The sequence below is a fragment of the Monodelphis domestica genome, chromosome 3 (genome assembly GCF_027887165.1).
Source record: "Monodelphis domestica isolate mMonDom1 chromosome 3, mMonDom1.pri, whole genome shotgun sequence".
Taxonomy (NCBI): Eukaryota; Metazoa; Chordata; class Mammalia; order Didelphimorphia; family Didelphidae; genus Monodelphis; species Monodelphis domestica.
In genome coordinates this window covers 112,277,888-112,297,027 of record NC_077229.1, presented here as the reverse complement: position 1 = coordinate 112,297,027, position 19,140 = coordinate 112,277,888, and the positions used below count along the sequence as shown (strand labels likewise).

The 19,140-nt window shown below is 35.3% G+C and overlaps 1 protein-coding gene and 1 long non-coding RNA gene across 14 annotated transcripts in view; one reads left to right on the top strand and one right to left on the bottom strand.

Annotated features, from left to right (window-relative positions):
* The window catches only part of LOC130458323 (uncharacterized), a 36,981-nt gene extending 22,677 nt beyond the window's left edge, over window positions 1-14,304 (top strand). The window contains exons 2-3 of the long non-coding RNA XR_008917483.1: window positions 13,007-13,077; window positions 14,107-14,304. This is a non-coding gene — a long non-coding RNA (uncharacterized LOC130458323). The remainder of the gene's footprint in view (window positions 1-13,006; window positions 13,078-14,106) is intronic.
* PTK2 (protein tyrosine kinase 2) overlaps window positions 1-19,140 on the bottom strand; it is a 426,082-nt gene that overhangs the window by 73,100 nt on the left and 333,842 nt on the right. For all 13 annotated transcript variants that reach the window (XM_056823019.1, XM_056823011.1, XM_056823017.1 and 10 more), the window contains 2 exons: window positions 18,889-18,978; window positions 15,314-15,518 (listed from right to left, as the gene is read on the bottom strand). In XM_056823019.1, the coding sequence (XP_056678997.1) occupies window positions 15,314-15,518; window positions 18,889-18,978 (295 nt within the window). The remainder of the gene's footprint in view (window positions 1-15,313; window positions 15,519-18,888; window positions 18,979-19,140) is intronic.

The window sequence follows — 19,140 nt, the reverse complement described above, 5'->3', positions numbered from 1 at the left end:
AGAGGAGTTTGGAAAGGTTTCCTATAAAAGATGAGATTTTAGAAGGAACTTAAAGGAAGCCATAAAAGTCAGTAGTTGGAGTTGAGGAGATAGAGCATTCTAAGCACAGGGGACAACCAGAAAAAATGCCTGTAGTCATGAGACAGAATGTTTTGTTCCAGGAACACCCAGGAGCCAGTGTCATTAAAAAGTACATGTTGAGGAGTAAAGTATTAAAAGACTAGAAAGGTTGATGGGGTCTAAGTTATGAAGGTTTTAAATACAAAACAGAGCATTTTATATTTGATTCTGGAGATGATAGGGAACCACTGGAGTTTACTGAGAAGAGAGTGACATGGTAGGATTTGCATGTTAGGAAAATTACTTTGGTAGCTGAATGAAAAGTAGAGGGGGGAAAAACTTGAGGCAAACAGACCCACAGGACACTATAGCAACAGTTCAAGAGTGAGGGGATGAAAACCAGTACCAGCATGCTGGCAGTATCAGAAGAGAGAAGGAAGTGTATTTAAGAGATGTTACAGAGTTGAAATTAATAGGCTTTGGCAACTGACTGGATTTTGGGGATGACAGTGAGGAACCCAGAAACAGGGAAGATAGGTGGGTGGGAGGGGGTTAGGAGGAAAGATAAGGACTTCTGTTTTAGACATATTTAGCTTAAGATATTTCCTGTACATTCAGCTTGAGATGTTTGAAAGGTCAAGAAAGATTACTGGTTGAAATGCCACTGCATCTGGAATGTGAAATGAGAATTTTAACTCTGCAAATGAAAGTGAGGTAATAATAAAATCTTCTTTGGAGCACATAATTAGTAAAGGCTAATAGCTTCTAAAACTGGTCTGGAAAGTATCCAGAAAAAATAGCATGAATGAAATTTGGGGAGGGGGGGGGAAGGGAAGCAAAAAAAAAAAAAACAACAATGATGGTAATGAGGAAGTAGGGAAACTTGTTTGAACAAGGTTGTGGGAATACCAGTTTTGAAACATGATCTTTTATTACTACCCAGCATTGTCTCATCATAATAGAATTGGGCTTTCTAAAGAAATAATGGGTATCTATGCAGAGTGGATGAGGTTGGAGATGGCATAGCCAGAAGCTGCTACCTGAAATCTGGAATTCACTTTTTCATTCAGTATTTTGAACTGCATATTTAGTTTTCTAAAAATAATGCCAAAATTACATTTTTTCTCTTTTCTGTACAGTGGAAATTATTTGACATTATAAAGAAAGGGTAACTAATACCATAATATCCAGCCTAGAACCTTGGTAAAAGTGAGATCCTTGAATGGATGCTTCATTCTTGGAAAAGATATTCCTAGTACTGGTGGAAAAGCACTGAGCATTGGAAGAACTCAGTTTAATAGTCAGTTTCATTTCATATTGATAATAATGCATAGTTGTAATACTTTCAGATTTGCAAAACATATCCCCCCACAACAACCCTGTGCAGTCTGTAGTACAAGTTTCAACAATTTTATTTTTACAGATGAAGAAACGGCTTAAGGCTGAAAGAAGTAATAGGTTTTCAGGATCTTAGACATCATTTTGCTCATGGTCATACAGCTAAAGGTCAATGTGAGATTCTTGGTAGGATTTGTTTTTACATTTGTTGGCTTTGTATTTTTTAAAAATTGCATTCCCAATTCATTGAACTGCACTTTTTACTTTTGCTGATGAAAATTGTTTAGAGATAAAATTTTCTCTTAAGAGTTACTTTGGCTAGATCTCCAAAATTTGGTATACTATCCCATCGTTAAAATTTATCATGAATGAAATTACCAATTGTTTCTATGATTTATTATTGACATAAATTCTTTAGGGTTACATTATTTAGTCTCTAATTTTTAATCCTTAAAAAAAACCCTTACCTTCTCTTAGAATCAACAGTATTGATTCTAAGGCAGAAGAGCATTAAGGGCTAGGCAACTGAGATTAAATGACTTGCCTAGGGTCACAAAGCTAGGAAGTGGTTGAGGCCAAATTTGAACTCAGGTTGTCTTGATTTCAGGCATGGCACTCTATCCACTGTATTACCTAGTTATCCCTGATTTTTAATCTTTTGTTTTAATAACGTCTAGCATTTATATAGCATTTAAAGGTTTGCAAAGTGTTTTACAAGCATTATCTCATTTTATCTGCATAATAAACTTGTGATGTGGTAATACGGTTATCTCCATTTTGCAGATGAGATAAATCAAGTTAACTGACTTGTTTAGGGTCACACAGATAGTATTCCTGAGGCAGTAATCAAACTTAGGTCTTCTCCTCCATCCACAGTGTTATCAACGGTCCTTTATTGAATATAATATTGATTGCATTGTAGTTTGTAAAGGATGTTTTTTTTTAATACTTGTTTTCTTGGTTTTTAAGTTTTTATGACAATGCTCTTTTCAGTTTTTGTAAAGATGCTATGTTAAATGAGAGTTATATATTCTTTGTATTCCCATAAAAATCAGTGGAAAAAATTATGTTTCTTTATCTAACATATCTCTACTTCCATAAAATTCTATTAAAGTACTATGTGAATTTTTATGTTTCAAGTGTTTCTAGACAATAGAATATGGTTGCATTCTACTTTTTTTTTTTTAATCCTTACCGTCTGTCTTAGAATCCTGTGTATTGGTTCCAAGGTAGAAGAATGGTAAGGGCTAGGCAATGGGGGGTAAGTGACTTGCCCAGGGTCACATAGTTAGGAAGTGCCTGAGGCAAAATTTGAACCTAGGACCCCCATCTCTAGGCTTGGTTCTTAACCCACTGAGCCATCTAGTTAGTTAGCTCCTGCATTTTGCTTTTTAATCCTTTTTCCTATCCTCTATTTTTGTGAGTTCACTGCTATCACATTTATGATCATCAACTGTGATTTTTTTCCATCTTATACGGTTATATTTTCCTCTTGAGAAGTGTTTCATCAGTAAAAGTTACCTTTTTCTAATCTTTGGTACTCCTGTATTTGTACTGTCTTACCCACAACAAGCATTTTCTTTATACCAATGATTAGCAGTTGTTTTCCACAACTCCCACTAATTTTCTCACAGTTCATCCAATAAAGGTCAATTCACAGCAATAGTAACCAGTTCTTGGAGTTAATTTCCATCTTTTATTCTCTTTTCCTTTTTGATCCTATTTGACTATATACTTGAAATGACTGACTTCCTCACACCAAGGTCAGACATTCTGAGTGAGTCCAGTATGCATGAACATATGACCACAACTGTTATAAATCAAAACCGTATCGAAATGTGTATGCCATTGCATTGGCTCACACAGATCAGACAGCTAATAAATTCCTTTTCATTAACTGACAAGATGAAGAGCAATTGGTGAACTGACAGGTGAAGTGAATTTTTCATCAGTTGAAAATCTGTACCTAAAGAATGGTGATTACTAGAGCAACAGCAACTAAGAGCAGTGGTGTAAAACTCACATAGAAACAGATCCCAGAGGCAGTATGTTGACTCGGAAAATGACAAATTAATATTATCTATGTTGCATTGTATTTTTATTTATTTTGTTAAACATTTCTCAATTATGCCTTAATTTAGTTCAGTTCTCAAAACACTTTTAATTTAAAAAAAAAAAAGCCTCTAGTGGAGTACTACAGGGCTCTCTAGCTGGCTGTGTTCTGTTCAATAATTTTATTAATGGCTTGACAGAAGCTTACTTATCAAATTAGCAGATTTAGGTAATTTAGCTAAATCTTAAATTTAGCTTAAAAATTAGCACAACCTTAAAAGGAATAGCTAACATCATGGGTTATAAAATACAAATCCAGAAAAATCTTAATGGGTTAGTATGAGAGGTTGAACTGGCTCGTTATTGCTCTGTCATCTCCAATTCCTCACTCTGATTCACACAACACATCTCATTTGTTGCCTAATATTGTTTTCTCTACAGTTACATTTTCCACACAAGTCATCTCTTTATTCACATAGCTGTAACCTTGCTTCAAGGCCTCATCAGCTCACACTAGACTCTTGAAACAGCTTTCTAACTCATCTCCCTGCCTCAGGTTTTTTCCCTACTCCAATCCATCCTTCGCTGCTAAGGTGATCTTTCTTTCTTAAAACCCTTTCTTTCTATCTTAGAATTGATACTAACTAACTAACTAACTAACTAACTAACTAAGTACTGGTTCCAAGGCAAGAACAGTAGGGGTTAGGCATTGAGGGTTATGTGATCTGCCTTGAGCTCACACAGATGGGAAGTGCCTGAATATAGATTTGAACCCAGGACCTTCTGTCTCCCAGCCTGGTTCTCTATTCACTGGGCCACCCAGCTACCCTCAAAATGATTTTACTAAAGCTTAAGTTTGACCGTATCACTTCCCTGCCCAATGAATTCTAGACTCTGTTACCTCCTTTCCATAAACTTCTGTTTGGCATCAAAAGCCAGCCCCTTCCTAACTCTTCCAGTTTTCTTACACTTCACTCTCCTCCAAGCATTCCATGATTTAGCAAGAGTAGGCTATCTGTAGTCCTTCCAACACATCATCCATCTCTGGCCTCTATGCTTTTGTACCCAAGCCAGGAATTCCCTGCCCCATCGCTTCTCTTAATTTTGGTTTACTGAAAAAACAAAACAAAACAAAACAAAAACCTCAGTTCTAGTCTCACCTTTTAGAGGACTTTTCTGGACCCCCTCCACCCCCAGCTGCTGATGCCTCTCAGATGGCTTCTGTTTACTCTGTATATATCTTGTACAGTGTTGTTGTTCAGTCATTTCAGTCATGTCTGACTACTGACCCTATTTGGAGTTTTCTTGGCAAAGATACCTGAGTGGTTTGCCACTTCCTTCTCCAGCTCATTTTACAAATAAGTAAATGGAGACAAACAGAATTAGTGACTGGCCCAGGGTCACACCACTAGTGTCTGAAGCTGGATTTGAATTCAAGTCTTCCTGACCCCAGGCCTGGCCTTCAATCCACTTTGCCACATAGCTCTATGTACCCTAGTGATTTACAGGTAGCCTTTCTCATTAGAATGTAAGGTCCTTGAAAACAGATATTGCTTTTGACTTCTCTCAGGGCTTCGTTTAGTACCTAGTAATAGTAGGAAATGGATGCTTGTGGTCTATGGTGAATACTTAAATGTAAATTTGATCTTGGGATGACTATTAAACTGAGGGTAGCATTTACATCTTAATGTTTAAATAGTAAAAGGAATTTATAGTTTAGGGGTACCATTGCCATGAAAACTGTCAGATGAATATAAGATGCTTAGAGAAAAAAGATTATGTTTTATTTTACATAAAACGAATGGGGAAATCAGGCCATATGAGAGATGAATTAAGGAACCAGGTTCGGGCTGAAGAAGCCATAATGTTTAACTTTTTGATGAACTCTTTGATGGGCTCTCAAATGGAAAAGGGACTAGACCTATGCTGCTTGGCTTCAGAGAGAAGTGAGAGGAAAATTTAGGTTTGGAGCAAGGAAAAATGTCCCAACAATCTGGGTTTTCAAAAGGGGAATTGGTGGGGCAGCTGGGTGGCACAGTGGATTGAGAACCAGGCCCAGAGACAGGAGGTCCTGGGTTCAAATCTGGATGTAGACACTTCCTAGCTGTGTGACCCTAGGCAAGTCACTTAACCCCCCATTGCTATCCCTTACCAACTCTTCTAAGAGTGAGGTTAAAAAAAAAAAAAGGAATAGGCTGTTTTCAGATTTCTCTTTACTGGATGTCTCTCAGAAGAAACCATATAGCCACAGGATAAGTATATTGTAGAATATTCTTGTTCAGGTTTAGAGTGAACTGGATAATCACTAGGTCCCTTCTAACTCTGGGATTTCTGCAACATGAGAACTCATTAGGATCACAAGAAAAGGGAACAGACAAGCATGATGACTAAGGAAGAATTCTGACACCACCTTGGGAAGGAATTTTGGATGCATATACAAAACCACTTTTCAAAAAACAGAATAAAACAAGCAACTTCATGCCACCGATCAAACTTTGAACTACTAGTTTAAGACCAAATTATAACCTTAAATAGGGGATCAAAATTGTTTTTGAAAAACAGGATAAGAATTGGTTCCCAGATTGTAAAAAAAAAATTTGGGTTCCACTACCAGGAATTTGTAACAACAAAAGGGGCCTATTTGTATTAAGACATTTATAGTGATAAGGCAGCAAGATATTGTAGAAAGAGAATTACCTTTAAAATAAAAGAGAACCTTGGTTTTCAAATCTAGCTCTGTCAATTATCATCATACGACTTGTATAAAAATATAAAGGAGATGATATGACCATTAAGATAGAAAGATGAAAAAGGCTAATGAAATAAGCAGAGCTAAGATGACCCTATTACACATTTACTATAATTAAGTGAAATAATCTGAAGGATCATAATAGATTGAAGTATTTGTCACAGATGCTTTCATTTTTGTAAAAATTAATGTTTTCATAAAAGTTGATTATAAAGGCACCACAATCCTTTAATGCCTGAGATTCATGATTTTGTTGGCATAGGTACTCTCTCTACTAGCACACACTGAAGGTCCTCCATGCCTTTGGAGAAATTAATCAATAGACAAACATTTATTCAGTTCTTAGTGTCAGGTACTGTGCACCACACTGAAGATATAAAAAGACAAAAGCAAAACTGACTTGAACCTCAAGGAGCTTATATTCTAATAGGGAAGACTGCATGTACAAACAGAAGATTTAGCTTGAGCTTAATGTAGAAGAAAGGGAAGGATTCCAAGAGGTGATTGTGAGAAGGGAGAGAATTCATCTTAAACTCAACATGTCCAAGCCCACCACTCTTCATGAGTTGCTGCAACTGAAGTTCACCACCCTAGAGATTTAGGTATTTTGTTCCTTAGACAGGAGATATGCAATACACAGGTGAAGTCACATTCAAAATCTTTTTTAGCTTCCTAAGACATGCCAGAGCTTGTATTCCTCTGGTATAGGCTTCAAGAACCCAGGGGTATCTCTTTATATTGAGAAGGCATTGGTGCATGACTTGAAGGATATGATTAAACTTATTTTGATACTTTGACTAATCTATGATCTCATCATTGTGGGTGCTCCCTCCAAAGAAGCAAATCACAACTTATTCATACCTGTAGAAAATTTAATTTGTATGTAAATACTTCATAGGGGATCTACTCAAAAGTGCAGGTGGCATTCCTTGGGGTATCGACATCAAATGGGTACTAATAGGGCCTATAAATTAGGTTAGTCTCTCACTCTACCTACAGGACTGTCCTGTCTAATCTGTTTTTTTTTCCCCAAATGAAAGTCCTCTAAATTTATCAAGCCAGTTATCATGTCCTACCTAAGACTCCTTCTCTGGACTGAAAACATTCTTAATTACCTAAAATCATCCTCATATGTCATGCTTTTGAGGTTCTACACCATCTTAGATGTTCTTCAATTTATTAGTAGACTTGAAAACAAAACAAAACAACTCTTACCTTCCACCTTAGAATCAATACTGTATATTGGTTCCAAGGCAGAAGAATGGTAAGGACTGGGCAATGGGGATTAAGTGAGTCGTCCAGGGTCACACAGCTAGTTAGTGTGTGAGGCCAGATTTGAAACCAGGACCTCTCTAGGCCTGGCTCTCAATCCACTGAGCTACCCACCCACCTGCCCCCTAGACAAAAAATGGCACCCACAACTGAATGCAACATCACTAATCTTAAACCAGGGGAGAATGCAACAGGATGATTACCTTCCTAAACCTCAATGTTTTGCTTTGCTAAATGCAACCTAAGACTGCATTAGCTTTTTTGGCTACTACATTGTATTGCTGATACATAAGGAGTCTGTAGTCCACTAAAAGTCCCAGATCTTTGCTAACTTGATAGGTGTAAAATAACACTTTTGGGTAATTTTAGTCTGTATTCTCTGATTATTAGTAATCCTAAACAATTTTCCAGGCTACTGATAGTACATTTTCCTCTTTGAAGAACATGTATGTCCTTTGACCAGAAAAAGAGAATAGGGAAAATTGATCACAAGTCTAACATAAAGGTCTAACATGTAGCAATAGTTTCAGACTTGGTTTAAATTGCCCTAGAAGATAGAATTTAAAGCAGTCCTATTCTGATCGAGTCTATTTCTTTAGGTGTATTTCTGCTTACTGGAATAATTTTTGGCTATTTCTTTCATATTAATTAACTTTTATAATTCCAGAGTATTTTATTTTTACACTGTTGCATTTTATATCTTTGAGAATCCTGTGAGATATGTATAGAATACAAATATTATTATACTCATTTTATAGTTAAGTAAATTGGGATATAGGGAAGTTAACTGACGTCCCCGGTCATAAAGATTGCATAAAATAGAGTTGGGCCTTGAGATTTATGTCATAACTTTTTAAATCCAATTGTTACTATTGTTTCCCTCACTATGCTCTGGCTGGATGCTAAGTTATTTTACCTCTTATAGTGTCTTTAGAAATAATTAGGTTTACTTGTTTCATGGGTAAAACCTAGAAAAGCTAAGTTACTTGTCTCAGGTAATTCTGGTTTCCTAATAACCAGGTCAATGGTCTTTTATTATTTTTATCTCTACTTTTATGTATTGATATTCACTTAAAAAAATCCTTACCTTCTGTCTTAGAATCGATAGTTTCAAGAACCATTAGAATTGATAGGCTCCAAGGCAAAAGAGCAGTAAGAGCTAGGCTAAGGTGGCTAAGTGACTTGCCCAACTAGAAAGTATCAGAGGCCAAATTTGAACCCAACCGGGACTCTGTCCCCTGAACCACCTAGTTGCTCAGTTTTTCATGACCTTCCAACATATATGGAAAGATTTATCTTGGTAGAATCTTTGCATAATATGAAATGAATTTTTTAAAAAAATGAAATGAAGTTTTATCTTTGCATATTTATAATGCAAGATTTACAAATGAAAAAATAAAGTTTAGCTTTATAATATACAGTTTTACTTATATAGCCACATATATTGTTCTTTTAATGAAAAATCAACATTCTCTAAATCTTGAGCTGTTTAATGACTTAAGATGAATAAATAATAAGTTTTATGTTTCCTTTATCCCAGGTCAGCTAAGAATACATTTCTCAATTCCTTTGTTCTTAAAACTATTCATTATTTAATCCTTTGAGATCTCATTCATTTTTAACACTGACTTTGGCTACAATTTGTCTTTCAGTAATATTTGAAGAAAGTGGGTTTCATGATGAAGCTTGTTAAACAATTCCATAAGAATAGTAATGTGGTCATACTTTCGGTAGGTGATTTCCTCATGACTCAGATTGTCTTCTTTACATCCTGTTTTATGTTTGTAAGGTATGAATTGTTTTTAACAGCTTAACTTTGAGTTATCTGTTATGAAGTAAAAAATAAGTATTAGTGAGGTTTCTTGAGGTATTGATCACTAAGTCTCTTGAGTATTTTTGTATTTGCATTGTATCATTGCCAAATAATTCTTGTTAGGTGGCTAGGTTTTCATAATGCTGTGGTAGGTGCTACATAAAGCATGTTAACCAATGGAATCATTGTCTTTAGAGTTATAGAATTCTAAAACTGAAAGGGATCGCAGTGATTCTAGAACCCAGTCTCTCATAGACAAAGGACTTGGGCTTAAATATTGCTAATTTACTTATTGCCTGTCTGGCTTTGGAAAAGGCTCTGATTCTCTCTGTACTTCAATTTCTCATATCTAAAACAAAGGTCTAGGAGTAAATGATCTTAACACTTCTTTTCACTTCTAAATTTTGATTTTATGTTCTTAATAATCTAAAATATAATGCAAGTATAATATTATTGAATTTAATAGGTATAAATGCAAAGTCACACAAATGGCTTAAGAAAAAAGATTAATAAATATAAGATTGGGGAAGGAATGGCTATTTAAAAGTACATCTGAAAAAGTCCTGAGTTTAGTGGATATGTTCATTATGGAATAAGTAGTACAATATGGCAGCCAAAAAAAGCTAATGTAAATTTAGGGTGCATTAAATAAGGCAAAATATCCAGGTTAGGATGAGAATAGTCCTTTTGCATTCAGCCCTGATTAAATTATATCTGATTATAGTGTTTAGTTCTGGATGCCACATTTCAAGAACTCTGATATCAAATGCATCCAAGATGATAAATGGCCTCCAAAAAACATCAGTTTAAGGAACTAAGAATGTTTAAATCTGGAGAAGAAAAGGCTTAGGATAGCTGTCTTCAAGTATTTGAAAGGCTGTCATGTGGAAGAGGGATTAGAGTTGTTCAATCAAAGAGGAAAGAAATAGGAAGAATATGTAAAAATTTTAACGAAATCAGATCAGGCTTGTGTAAAGGGAAAAAATTTGCCTTATAATTAGAGCTATCCAAAAATAGAATGAACTGCCTTGGAGCTAATGCGTCTGTCCTTATTGTAGGTCCATAAGCAGAGTGCAACTCTAATGGGCTAATAAACCATACTGCTTAATTTTAAAAAAATATTTTTATTTATTTTATTTGCCTAAAAGATTATCTTGTTGGGAATTCACACAAAGCAAGTTCTAATCCAGAAGTCAGAGGAAGCAACACAATGACACTTTCAAGGTCTCTATGAAGAACTCTGGTATTGATTGTGAGGCATTGGAGACACTGGCACAGGACTGTCTAGGATGGTGTGCCCACATCAAAGAAGGCACTATGCCTTATGGGCAAAGAAGAATTTCAGTTGCTCAAAAGAACACTGCACATTGAGCTTGACATAGTTGCAATTTTGGTCCTCTGAGGACAAAGGACAATGGCCAACCAACTGGGTCTACCAGCAAGGACTGAATGATCCCTTTTTCAAGAGGCTATAGAGAGGATTCTTATTTAGGCAAAGGTTTGATTTTGATGGCCTGGGAGGAACACTCCAACTCTGAAATTCTGTGAATCTATAAATCTGTGAGATGACCAAGAGTTTTCAAAAGCAATGCGATCAAATTATTTCTGTAAGGTTTTCCCACAAATTCAAAATGCTGAGAACATGAGTTTGCCAGTAGAATATGATGAACTATTTGGTTATGAAAATTCACGAAATAGAAACTTTAAAAAAATGGCTCTTAGTGCTGGCCAGTCCTCTTCTCTTTCTCGAGTGATGGTGAGAGTGCATGCTAAGAATTACAATATTAAGATAACCTATAAACATTATCCCATTGACACTTGAAGGATGAAACACTTGTTTAATGGCCATGCTGATATACTACTGGAGGAATCTCATCTTAGCAAAAATAATAGGTTATATATGAAGTCAGAAGTCATAAGAATGTTATGGGTAAATAAAAGAGTGAGTGCTCAGAGATTCTTCTGTGAGAAACAACAAAATGGGCATTATTGGTTTTATTGGAAATTTATAGGAATATAAAATAAAATATCATAGGATACTTGGTATCTAACATTATAGGAGGGGCTCAAGCACAAAAGCAAAAAGAATATGATGATAGCTATAATCTATCAAAATTTGTTGAAAATGTTGAAGAAGAGAAAAACCTAAAAATAATTCATTAATAATGTCTAAAAAACAAACAACGCCCCCCAAAACCCCAACCTTTTACACTTTGAAACTTTAATGCAAATGTAGGCATAAGGAAAAGTCAGCAAAAATGTTGAAAATTAGAGTCAGGACTAATGAAGGAAAGAGGTCAAAGTCCTAGAGAACCTCAGTGGAACAAATATCTCCTATTAAGGGTAAAGTTCTCTAGATGTTCCTGTTTGAAGATAATATTGTGCTAATTTCATCAAGTTTAGAAACATCACTTTGGTTCTTAAACAATCTAGAGTCTTTAGAAGTGATTCTATTCAGTTCGATTCCATTCAACAAGCATTTATTTAGCATTCTGAAGGCACCAAGTGTTATGTAAGGAGCTGGAAATACCAAGTCAAAAAAAGGAAAGAAACCAATCCCACCCCCAAGGAGTTTATACTCTCCTAGGGAATACAACATGCATACAAAATAAGTGTAAGGTAATTTTTCTGAGGCACTAACAACTGGTGGCATTAGGAAAAAACCTCATGGAATAAGTGGCCCCTAAATAAGATAAATCTCTAAGGAAGATACAGGTTCTGAGAAGAGAGGAGTGAGGAACAAGGCAAGGCACATGAAGAACAAAGAGAATGTCATACAGAAAGATCAGCAACAGGCCAGTAGAACTGGAAAGTAGAATAAATGAGGGGGAGAAATGATTAATGATCCTAGAAAGTAATGTGGGAGGCTGACCATAAAGTACTTTCATCAGGGAAGATTTAAAAAAAAAATCCTAGATGGACATAATATGTTTTAGCTACAGAATTAACAGGATTCTACAACAGATAGTATACATAGGTGGTGAGAGAGAGTGAGAAATTGAGGATAACTCGCATTTTCAAATCTGGGTGCCTAGTAGAATGGCAGTGAAATTAATAGAAAATAGGACAGTCAAGAGGAGGGGAGGGTATAGGGTAAATAATAATGAATCCATTTTTGGACATATTGCACTTGAGATGTAAATGAGATATTCAGAAAGATATGTGAAGCAAGTAAATGGAGATGAGGAAATGGAGCTTAGGAGGGATGAGGTCTTGGATATACAGATTAGGAATCATGTACAAAGAGATAACAAAGCCCTGGGAACTGATGTGACCACCAAAGAGCCCATGACGGAATCTGAGGTATAACCATGCATAGTAGATAAGATATGGTTTATGATCCTCCAAAAAAGAAAGAAGTATTTACCTCCAACAAGCAGGAATAGAAACACAATTGAACAGTGTCATGAAAATATAGGGAGGAGATTTCTTCAAGAAGGGTATGGCCAATAGTGTTTAATATTGCCAAGAGGTAGAGGATGATTACAAAGAAGGTTACTGGATTTAGTAATCAAGAGAGCACTACTAACTTTGGAGAAAACATAAATGTATAAATCTGTATGCATGTATGTGTACATGACAATGAACTACCCCAAAACTGAACAGAAGGAGGAAAATGTGCTGGATTGCAAATATAAAGGTATATGGTCAATTACTCTAAGCTTCTCTAGTAATGAAAGACCTGTTTTTAAAGATGTTTTTCTGGGGATTATCTGTTATAGTAAACCACGTGATATCACAGCCTCTGAAGGAACCAAAGGAAAATGGAAAGACATATGGTGGATGTAAATAGGTATGTAAAAATCATATTAGAAATGATGAAATAAATGTATGGAACAATGCAAAAAATACCATTACAGAGATGTAAGAATATATAATTGAATGAAGGGGGTAATCTGTTTGTAGAACAAGAGGAAGGATTATCTAATGAAGAACCAGTATGCAGCATTCACACACTCAAACCATGGCACCCCCAGATCCATAATGAGGTGTTGACGAGGCCTAGTTTGGGGTCAGAGATGTAGTGTAAACTGATGAGGGGACCTGTGCCTGGGGGTGGAGTTCTGCCTTGGATGATCGCCAACAAAGTAGCAGGTTCAAAAGTAAGTAGTAGCATCAATGAGTCTCAAGCTGCAGAGGAATAACCAAAGTAGCAAATCTAGGCCTAATTCCTAGTTGATTGACAGTGTTTGAGCCAAAAAAAACAATTGGTTGTTGCATAGACCCAAATTCAGGTCAGGAACTTTCAGATCTCAGACATGGAGGACAATAATTAAACTTTATCTTGGCTCAGACCATGTAGGAGTCCTGAAAGTTACTGCATTATGCCTGAGATCCTGAAACAAGACAATACTCCATTCCCTGGTGAAGATTGGATTTAGCTCTCCCCTGATTGTAACAATGAAGATACTAGCTCTTCCTTCATTGTGAAGATTAAATTGTAATCTCCTGATTATAACAATGAAGGTATTTAGCTCTTTCTTTATTGGGAAGATTGAATTGTAATCCACAATCTATTTTTAGATTTAATCTACAAAAAGTGATAACTCAGTATTTTAAGTAGACCTACCCATTTTAACTACAAAAAGGTGTTAAGTAACTACAAAAGGTGAACTAATCAAAAAAGGTAACCCAAAAGGTATAATCTAACCAAAGAGAGTGTGAACTAAAGAGTGGGCAGTCCCGGGGAAAAAAGTGCCTGCTGTGATATTGGTAGACATGAAATTGAGGGGAGGTGACACAAGAGAAAAAGATGTTTAAAAAGAGGATGAGAGGCCAGAAGAAGATAAACTGACATACTCAATTTGATATTCGATTCTAGGAGATCGAAGAGCTCTCTGATTCGGAGGAGAGACTGGAAGACAGACACCCAGACTGCTTATCCTTTTAGATGGTCACTGTTGGCGAGTGAAAGTCTGACTTAGTGACCCTATGTTTCTCTCTCTCTGTCTCTGTCTCTGTCTCTGTGTGTGTGTGTGTGTGTGTATATCTTCCCTCTATTGTAAATAAACTACCATAAATTCCATTTACTTTTATTCATTTTGGGATTTAGAAATTAAATCCCTGATGATCACCCAATTAATATATTTCAGTCTCAACCACAATTAAATTTAATACCCCCAAGAAGGAACAGGACCAGTCCAGACCTTCCATTCACAGAGCTCTGCCCTAGCTTCAAGTCAGAAGTCAGCTATCCCTTGTTAAGGTTCTCATAAGGTTCCCATATTAAGGGAAGAATGGAAAAAGAGGGGAAAAATATACTGAGAGGTGGGGAGAAGAGAAAGGAAGGCCAGAGAAAATCATTCTATATAATCAGGATGTGCAAATAGATATTTATACAATGAAGAGTTAGGGGTAGGAAAAGCAGCTGACATCTGAACTGGTTAAAGGAGAGAAGAATATATACATGTAGTTGGGTCCCCAAATACATCAGTTTTGGGAATGGGAGAAGGGAGACTTAGTGAGAGGGTACTTTATGGGCTTTGGGCTAATAAGCTTTGAGCAAAACAAACTAAGAATGAGCAGCTGATTTTCATAACCCTTTTTGGGGTGGCAAAAAAAGCAAAGAATTCCTCATAAGTTGGGGAATAACAGAACAAATTATGGTATATAAATTGATAGATGAAATCCTACTGTGCTATAAGAAATGATGAATAAGATGGTTCCAGAGAAATCTGGGAAGACATATATAAACTGATGCAGTGTGGTGAACAGAATAAAAAGACAATAACAATATGATAAAGACAAACAACTTTTGAAAGAATGAGCAGCTCTTATTGGTGTAAATTAATCATGATTCTAGAGGACAAGTGATGAAGCATGATACCTACCTCTTGATAGAGAGGTAAAGTGCAGAATAAGACAAAAATCATTGTGAAAATTTGTTTTACTTGACTATGTATATTGGTATACACTGGTTTTGTTTTTCTTTTGTTCTCACTGTGGAGGGGAAAGGGGGAGGCAGTGGATTTTTTCTGTTTTAAAAAAGATAAAATATACTGGAAAAAAAACACCACCATATACCCTACCTGAGCTGTGCTTTGAGTTCAGTAAACCTGGGTCGTCTGCTGGGATCATATGCCCAGCATTTTGTCATAAGGCTGTAGAGGGTAGGAGGGCAATTTGGAGGCATTGGTAACCGTTCACCATTCTCAATTCGACCAATTACATCATTGTTCTTCACTCCTTGGAAAGGCTTTACACCATGCATCAAAATTTCCCACATGCATACACCTGTGAAGCAGAAGGAAAACAAAACAAAAGAAGCAAATTAATTTTAGTTTCCAATAAACTTAAATGTGCTTAAAAAAAATACAGAGTACATAACACAGCAATCTCAAATTATAAAAACGCAACATTCAAAATGACCTCTTAAGGGCATAGGTTAATGGGAAAATATATGGCATTTTACAATCAGTGGCAATATTTAGTAAGTACCTATGTGTAAGATACAGTTGTAAGACAACTAGCACACCATAATGATTAAGACTCAATTCCATCTTTCACAGAGTGTAGAAGTTTGTAGGGAAGAGATTCACTGTGATATATGCCAATGTTTAAGGAAATGTGCTATAATAAGGGGGTAAAGACCATTAGACATGATATCCTGTGTTCCTGGATTGTCAAATTTGGACATAAAAAGAACACCTTTTCCTACACATATATATATATTTTTCCTCAGAGATCCAAAGGCATTTGATTGGAGTTTATAGTGCCATACATTCTTATTTCTGTGGACTCTTCTAAGGTTTTTGGGAGATGCCTTGGAGAGGTGCCATGGTCTATTGTGTCAGAGATCAGAAAACTTGGATTTGAATTTAATCCCTATTACTTTTTGTACAGGGTACAAGTTATTATAAATCTCTAGGCTGCTTCCTTTTTTATAAACTGAGTGGAGCTGGTCTTGATATCTCTATGGCTCTTCTCAGCTCTAAACCCTATGATCTTATAAGTAATTGTATTGAGAATTCAAACATCATCAAGTTTTCCACTGAGCTCTGTCTCAATGTTTGACCTAAGGTAAAAAATTCTTTCCAGTACACTTTAAATAAAGCAAGTAGTTTTTCTTAAATAGTTTGATTATTGGAAAGTGTGTTGGATGGGGCATCAGGGAATCCAGTTTCAAATCCTGGCTCTATTATTTACTCCCTATAGTCTTCAGCACATTACTTCTAAAGGGCTCCTCCATAATATGCAAAGGATGGACAAGGTGGCCGTGGAGTTTCCTTTCAAATCAAAATCTTTGAGATTTGAATGTATCTAGCATCATTTCATGATCTATGAATTCTGGGAGAAAAGTGAAGGAACTGAAGAAATAATATTGTCTTATAGAAGACAGAAAATGCAATATAATTGGATGATAGATTATAATAACTGTATATAAGTTCAGGAAATCTCTGAAGAATATTGAATATATTTCAGGAAGGAAAGTTAATAACTTTCCTATCACAAAGTTTTAAAGCCACTGTCTTTGAATATGACTTAGAATAAGGTTTTAATGATCAATTTTGATACATATGGAAAATGAGCTACAGACCCATTGACATGTTAAATTTGGTTGGCCTTGAAATCTACTCTTTTGACATTTAAAATCAATTAAGCAAACATTTATGACTTCCTTCTATATGATTGTTTTTGATAAATACTGCATCCTAAGTCTTCTTCAGTTTCTTGACTAAGTAAGAGGGCATTTCATATGATAATACAACATTAAAGACTGGAAAAAAACCTTGGAGATCAAATTCAACTTTAAAGAAGTAAAAATACAAAAAGTAATTAGAGGCATAATAAATCTCTTTCTACTATATCATCTGATCATGGATTTATCCAAGACACGTAAATGACATAATACCTGGACCTTAGATGGGAAGAGAAGGTAATGGTAGCATATATATTAAAATCAAATGATGTCAATGTCTTTCTGGGCAACTTAGTGGCACTGTGAATAAAAGTGCTGGGCCTGGAGCAAGGAAGACTGATCTACTTGAGTTCAAATTTGGCCTCAGACAGACACTTACTACTTGTGTGACCCTAGGGAAGACACTTAATTCTGTTTGCCTCAGCTTCTACATCTGTAAAATGAGCTGGAGAATGAAATGGAAAACCATTTCAGTATGATAGGTTGATGTATGTGATGATAGGCTGAAACCTCAGTTTATATTTATTTATTGAAACCTTAGTTTTTGATTGAGAGGTAGACTGATTTTAATGAGGTTTTCCTTCATTTTTATTCTGTGTATGTCTTTTGTTTTTTAAAAGTGTTTCTTGTAAGCAAAGTATGCTGCAGGGTACTATTTTTTAAGCCAATCTTTCACTTATTCATTTATTATATTATTTAATCTATACACATTTAAAATTGTGTTAAGTTTATATTTTCCTCTACTGTTCCTAATACTGTTTATTCCCCCCTCAAGGTATGATTTTATTCCTTCAAATTTCTACTTAAGTAAACAAAAAGTGTGAAAGTTAAATTTGACTTTAACATATTGTTTTTAATTTTCTTTTTATTTTTTATTTGAGATCTCTTCCACAAAATAGCTAATATGAAAAAATGTTTTACATGATTGCATATGTAAAATCTGTATCAGATTGCTTATTGTCTCAGAGAGGTGAGGATAGGGATAAAGAAGGAGGATCTGAAGGGAGAAAATCTGGAACTCAAAACTTAAAGATGAATGTCAAAAAATTATTTTTACATGTAATAGGGGAAAATAAAATATTATTAAAAAGTAATGAAGTAGGTACAGAGGCTGGCATATCAATACATGTTAAATGTAAATATTCTACACATGGTTTTCCTCTAAGAATGTAGTTTAATGTTATAATCAAACCCTATGATGACTTGAGATGCAAATGATCATTATATTATACCTGTGTGCATAATTGCCCCCATTATGTTATTTTTTTTTCTGAAACATGTTAAGAGCAGCTATGAGGCACAGTGGATAGAGAATGGGATTTGGAGATAGGAAGGTCTGAATATGAATCTTGCTTCTATGTGACTCTGGTAAAGTTACTTAACCTTTGCCTGCCTCAGTTTCCTCATCTATAAAATGAGGATAATAATAACATCTACCTCTCAGGGTTATTAAGATCAAATGAGTTCGAATTTGGAAAATACTTTGGAAACCCTAAAGTGCTATATAAATGCTAGTCATTATTAGTAGGTGGGATATACCTAAATAATTTTTAGAGAAACATAGTAAAATATAATAAGCACAGATTCCCATATCCATTTGTGAACTGTTAGTCAAATTCCCAAATAAAAGGTTTTTATAAAAAATGTTTTCTTCCCCGGAAATCCAATTTAAAAAATACTTCTTTACCTTTAATCTCATTATTTTTAAAAGTAATCAGTGAATGATTTTTCATCAAGAATGAGGAGAAAAAAATAAAAATCCACACAATTTGGAAATCATCTTCTCGGAATACTTTAAAATAATCTAAAACAACAAATGCAAAAATATATACAACTAAAAAAGCTAATCTGGCATGTCAAATATTAAGCAGCTAGAAATAACTCAATGAGTACAGACTAAAGCTAGTAATAGTTTGCTCCTAGGACATGCAGGCTTAAAAAGATCAGTAGTAAATCAACACTTACCAAACATCCACACATCACTCGCTGAGGTAAAACGTCTAAAGTTGATTGACTCTGGAGCCATCCATTTAATAGGTAATTTTCCTTTGGAAGCTACAAGAAAAAGAACTTTCATTTTAAAAATGAAAAACTTCCTATTTTGCATGCTTGAGAATATTACAGTCCTCTCTAGATTAGGAATTCTTAAATGTTTTTTGTGCCATGGATCCTGTTGGCACTCTGGTGAAGTCTATGGACCTCTTCTCAATGATATAC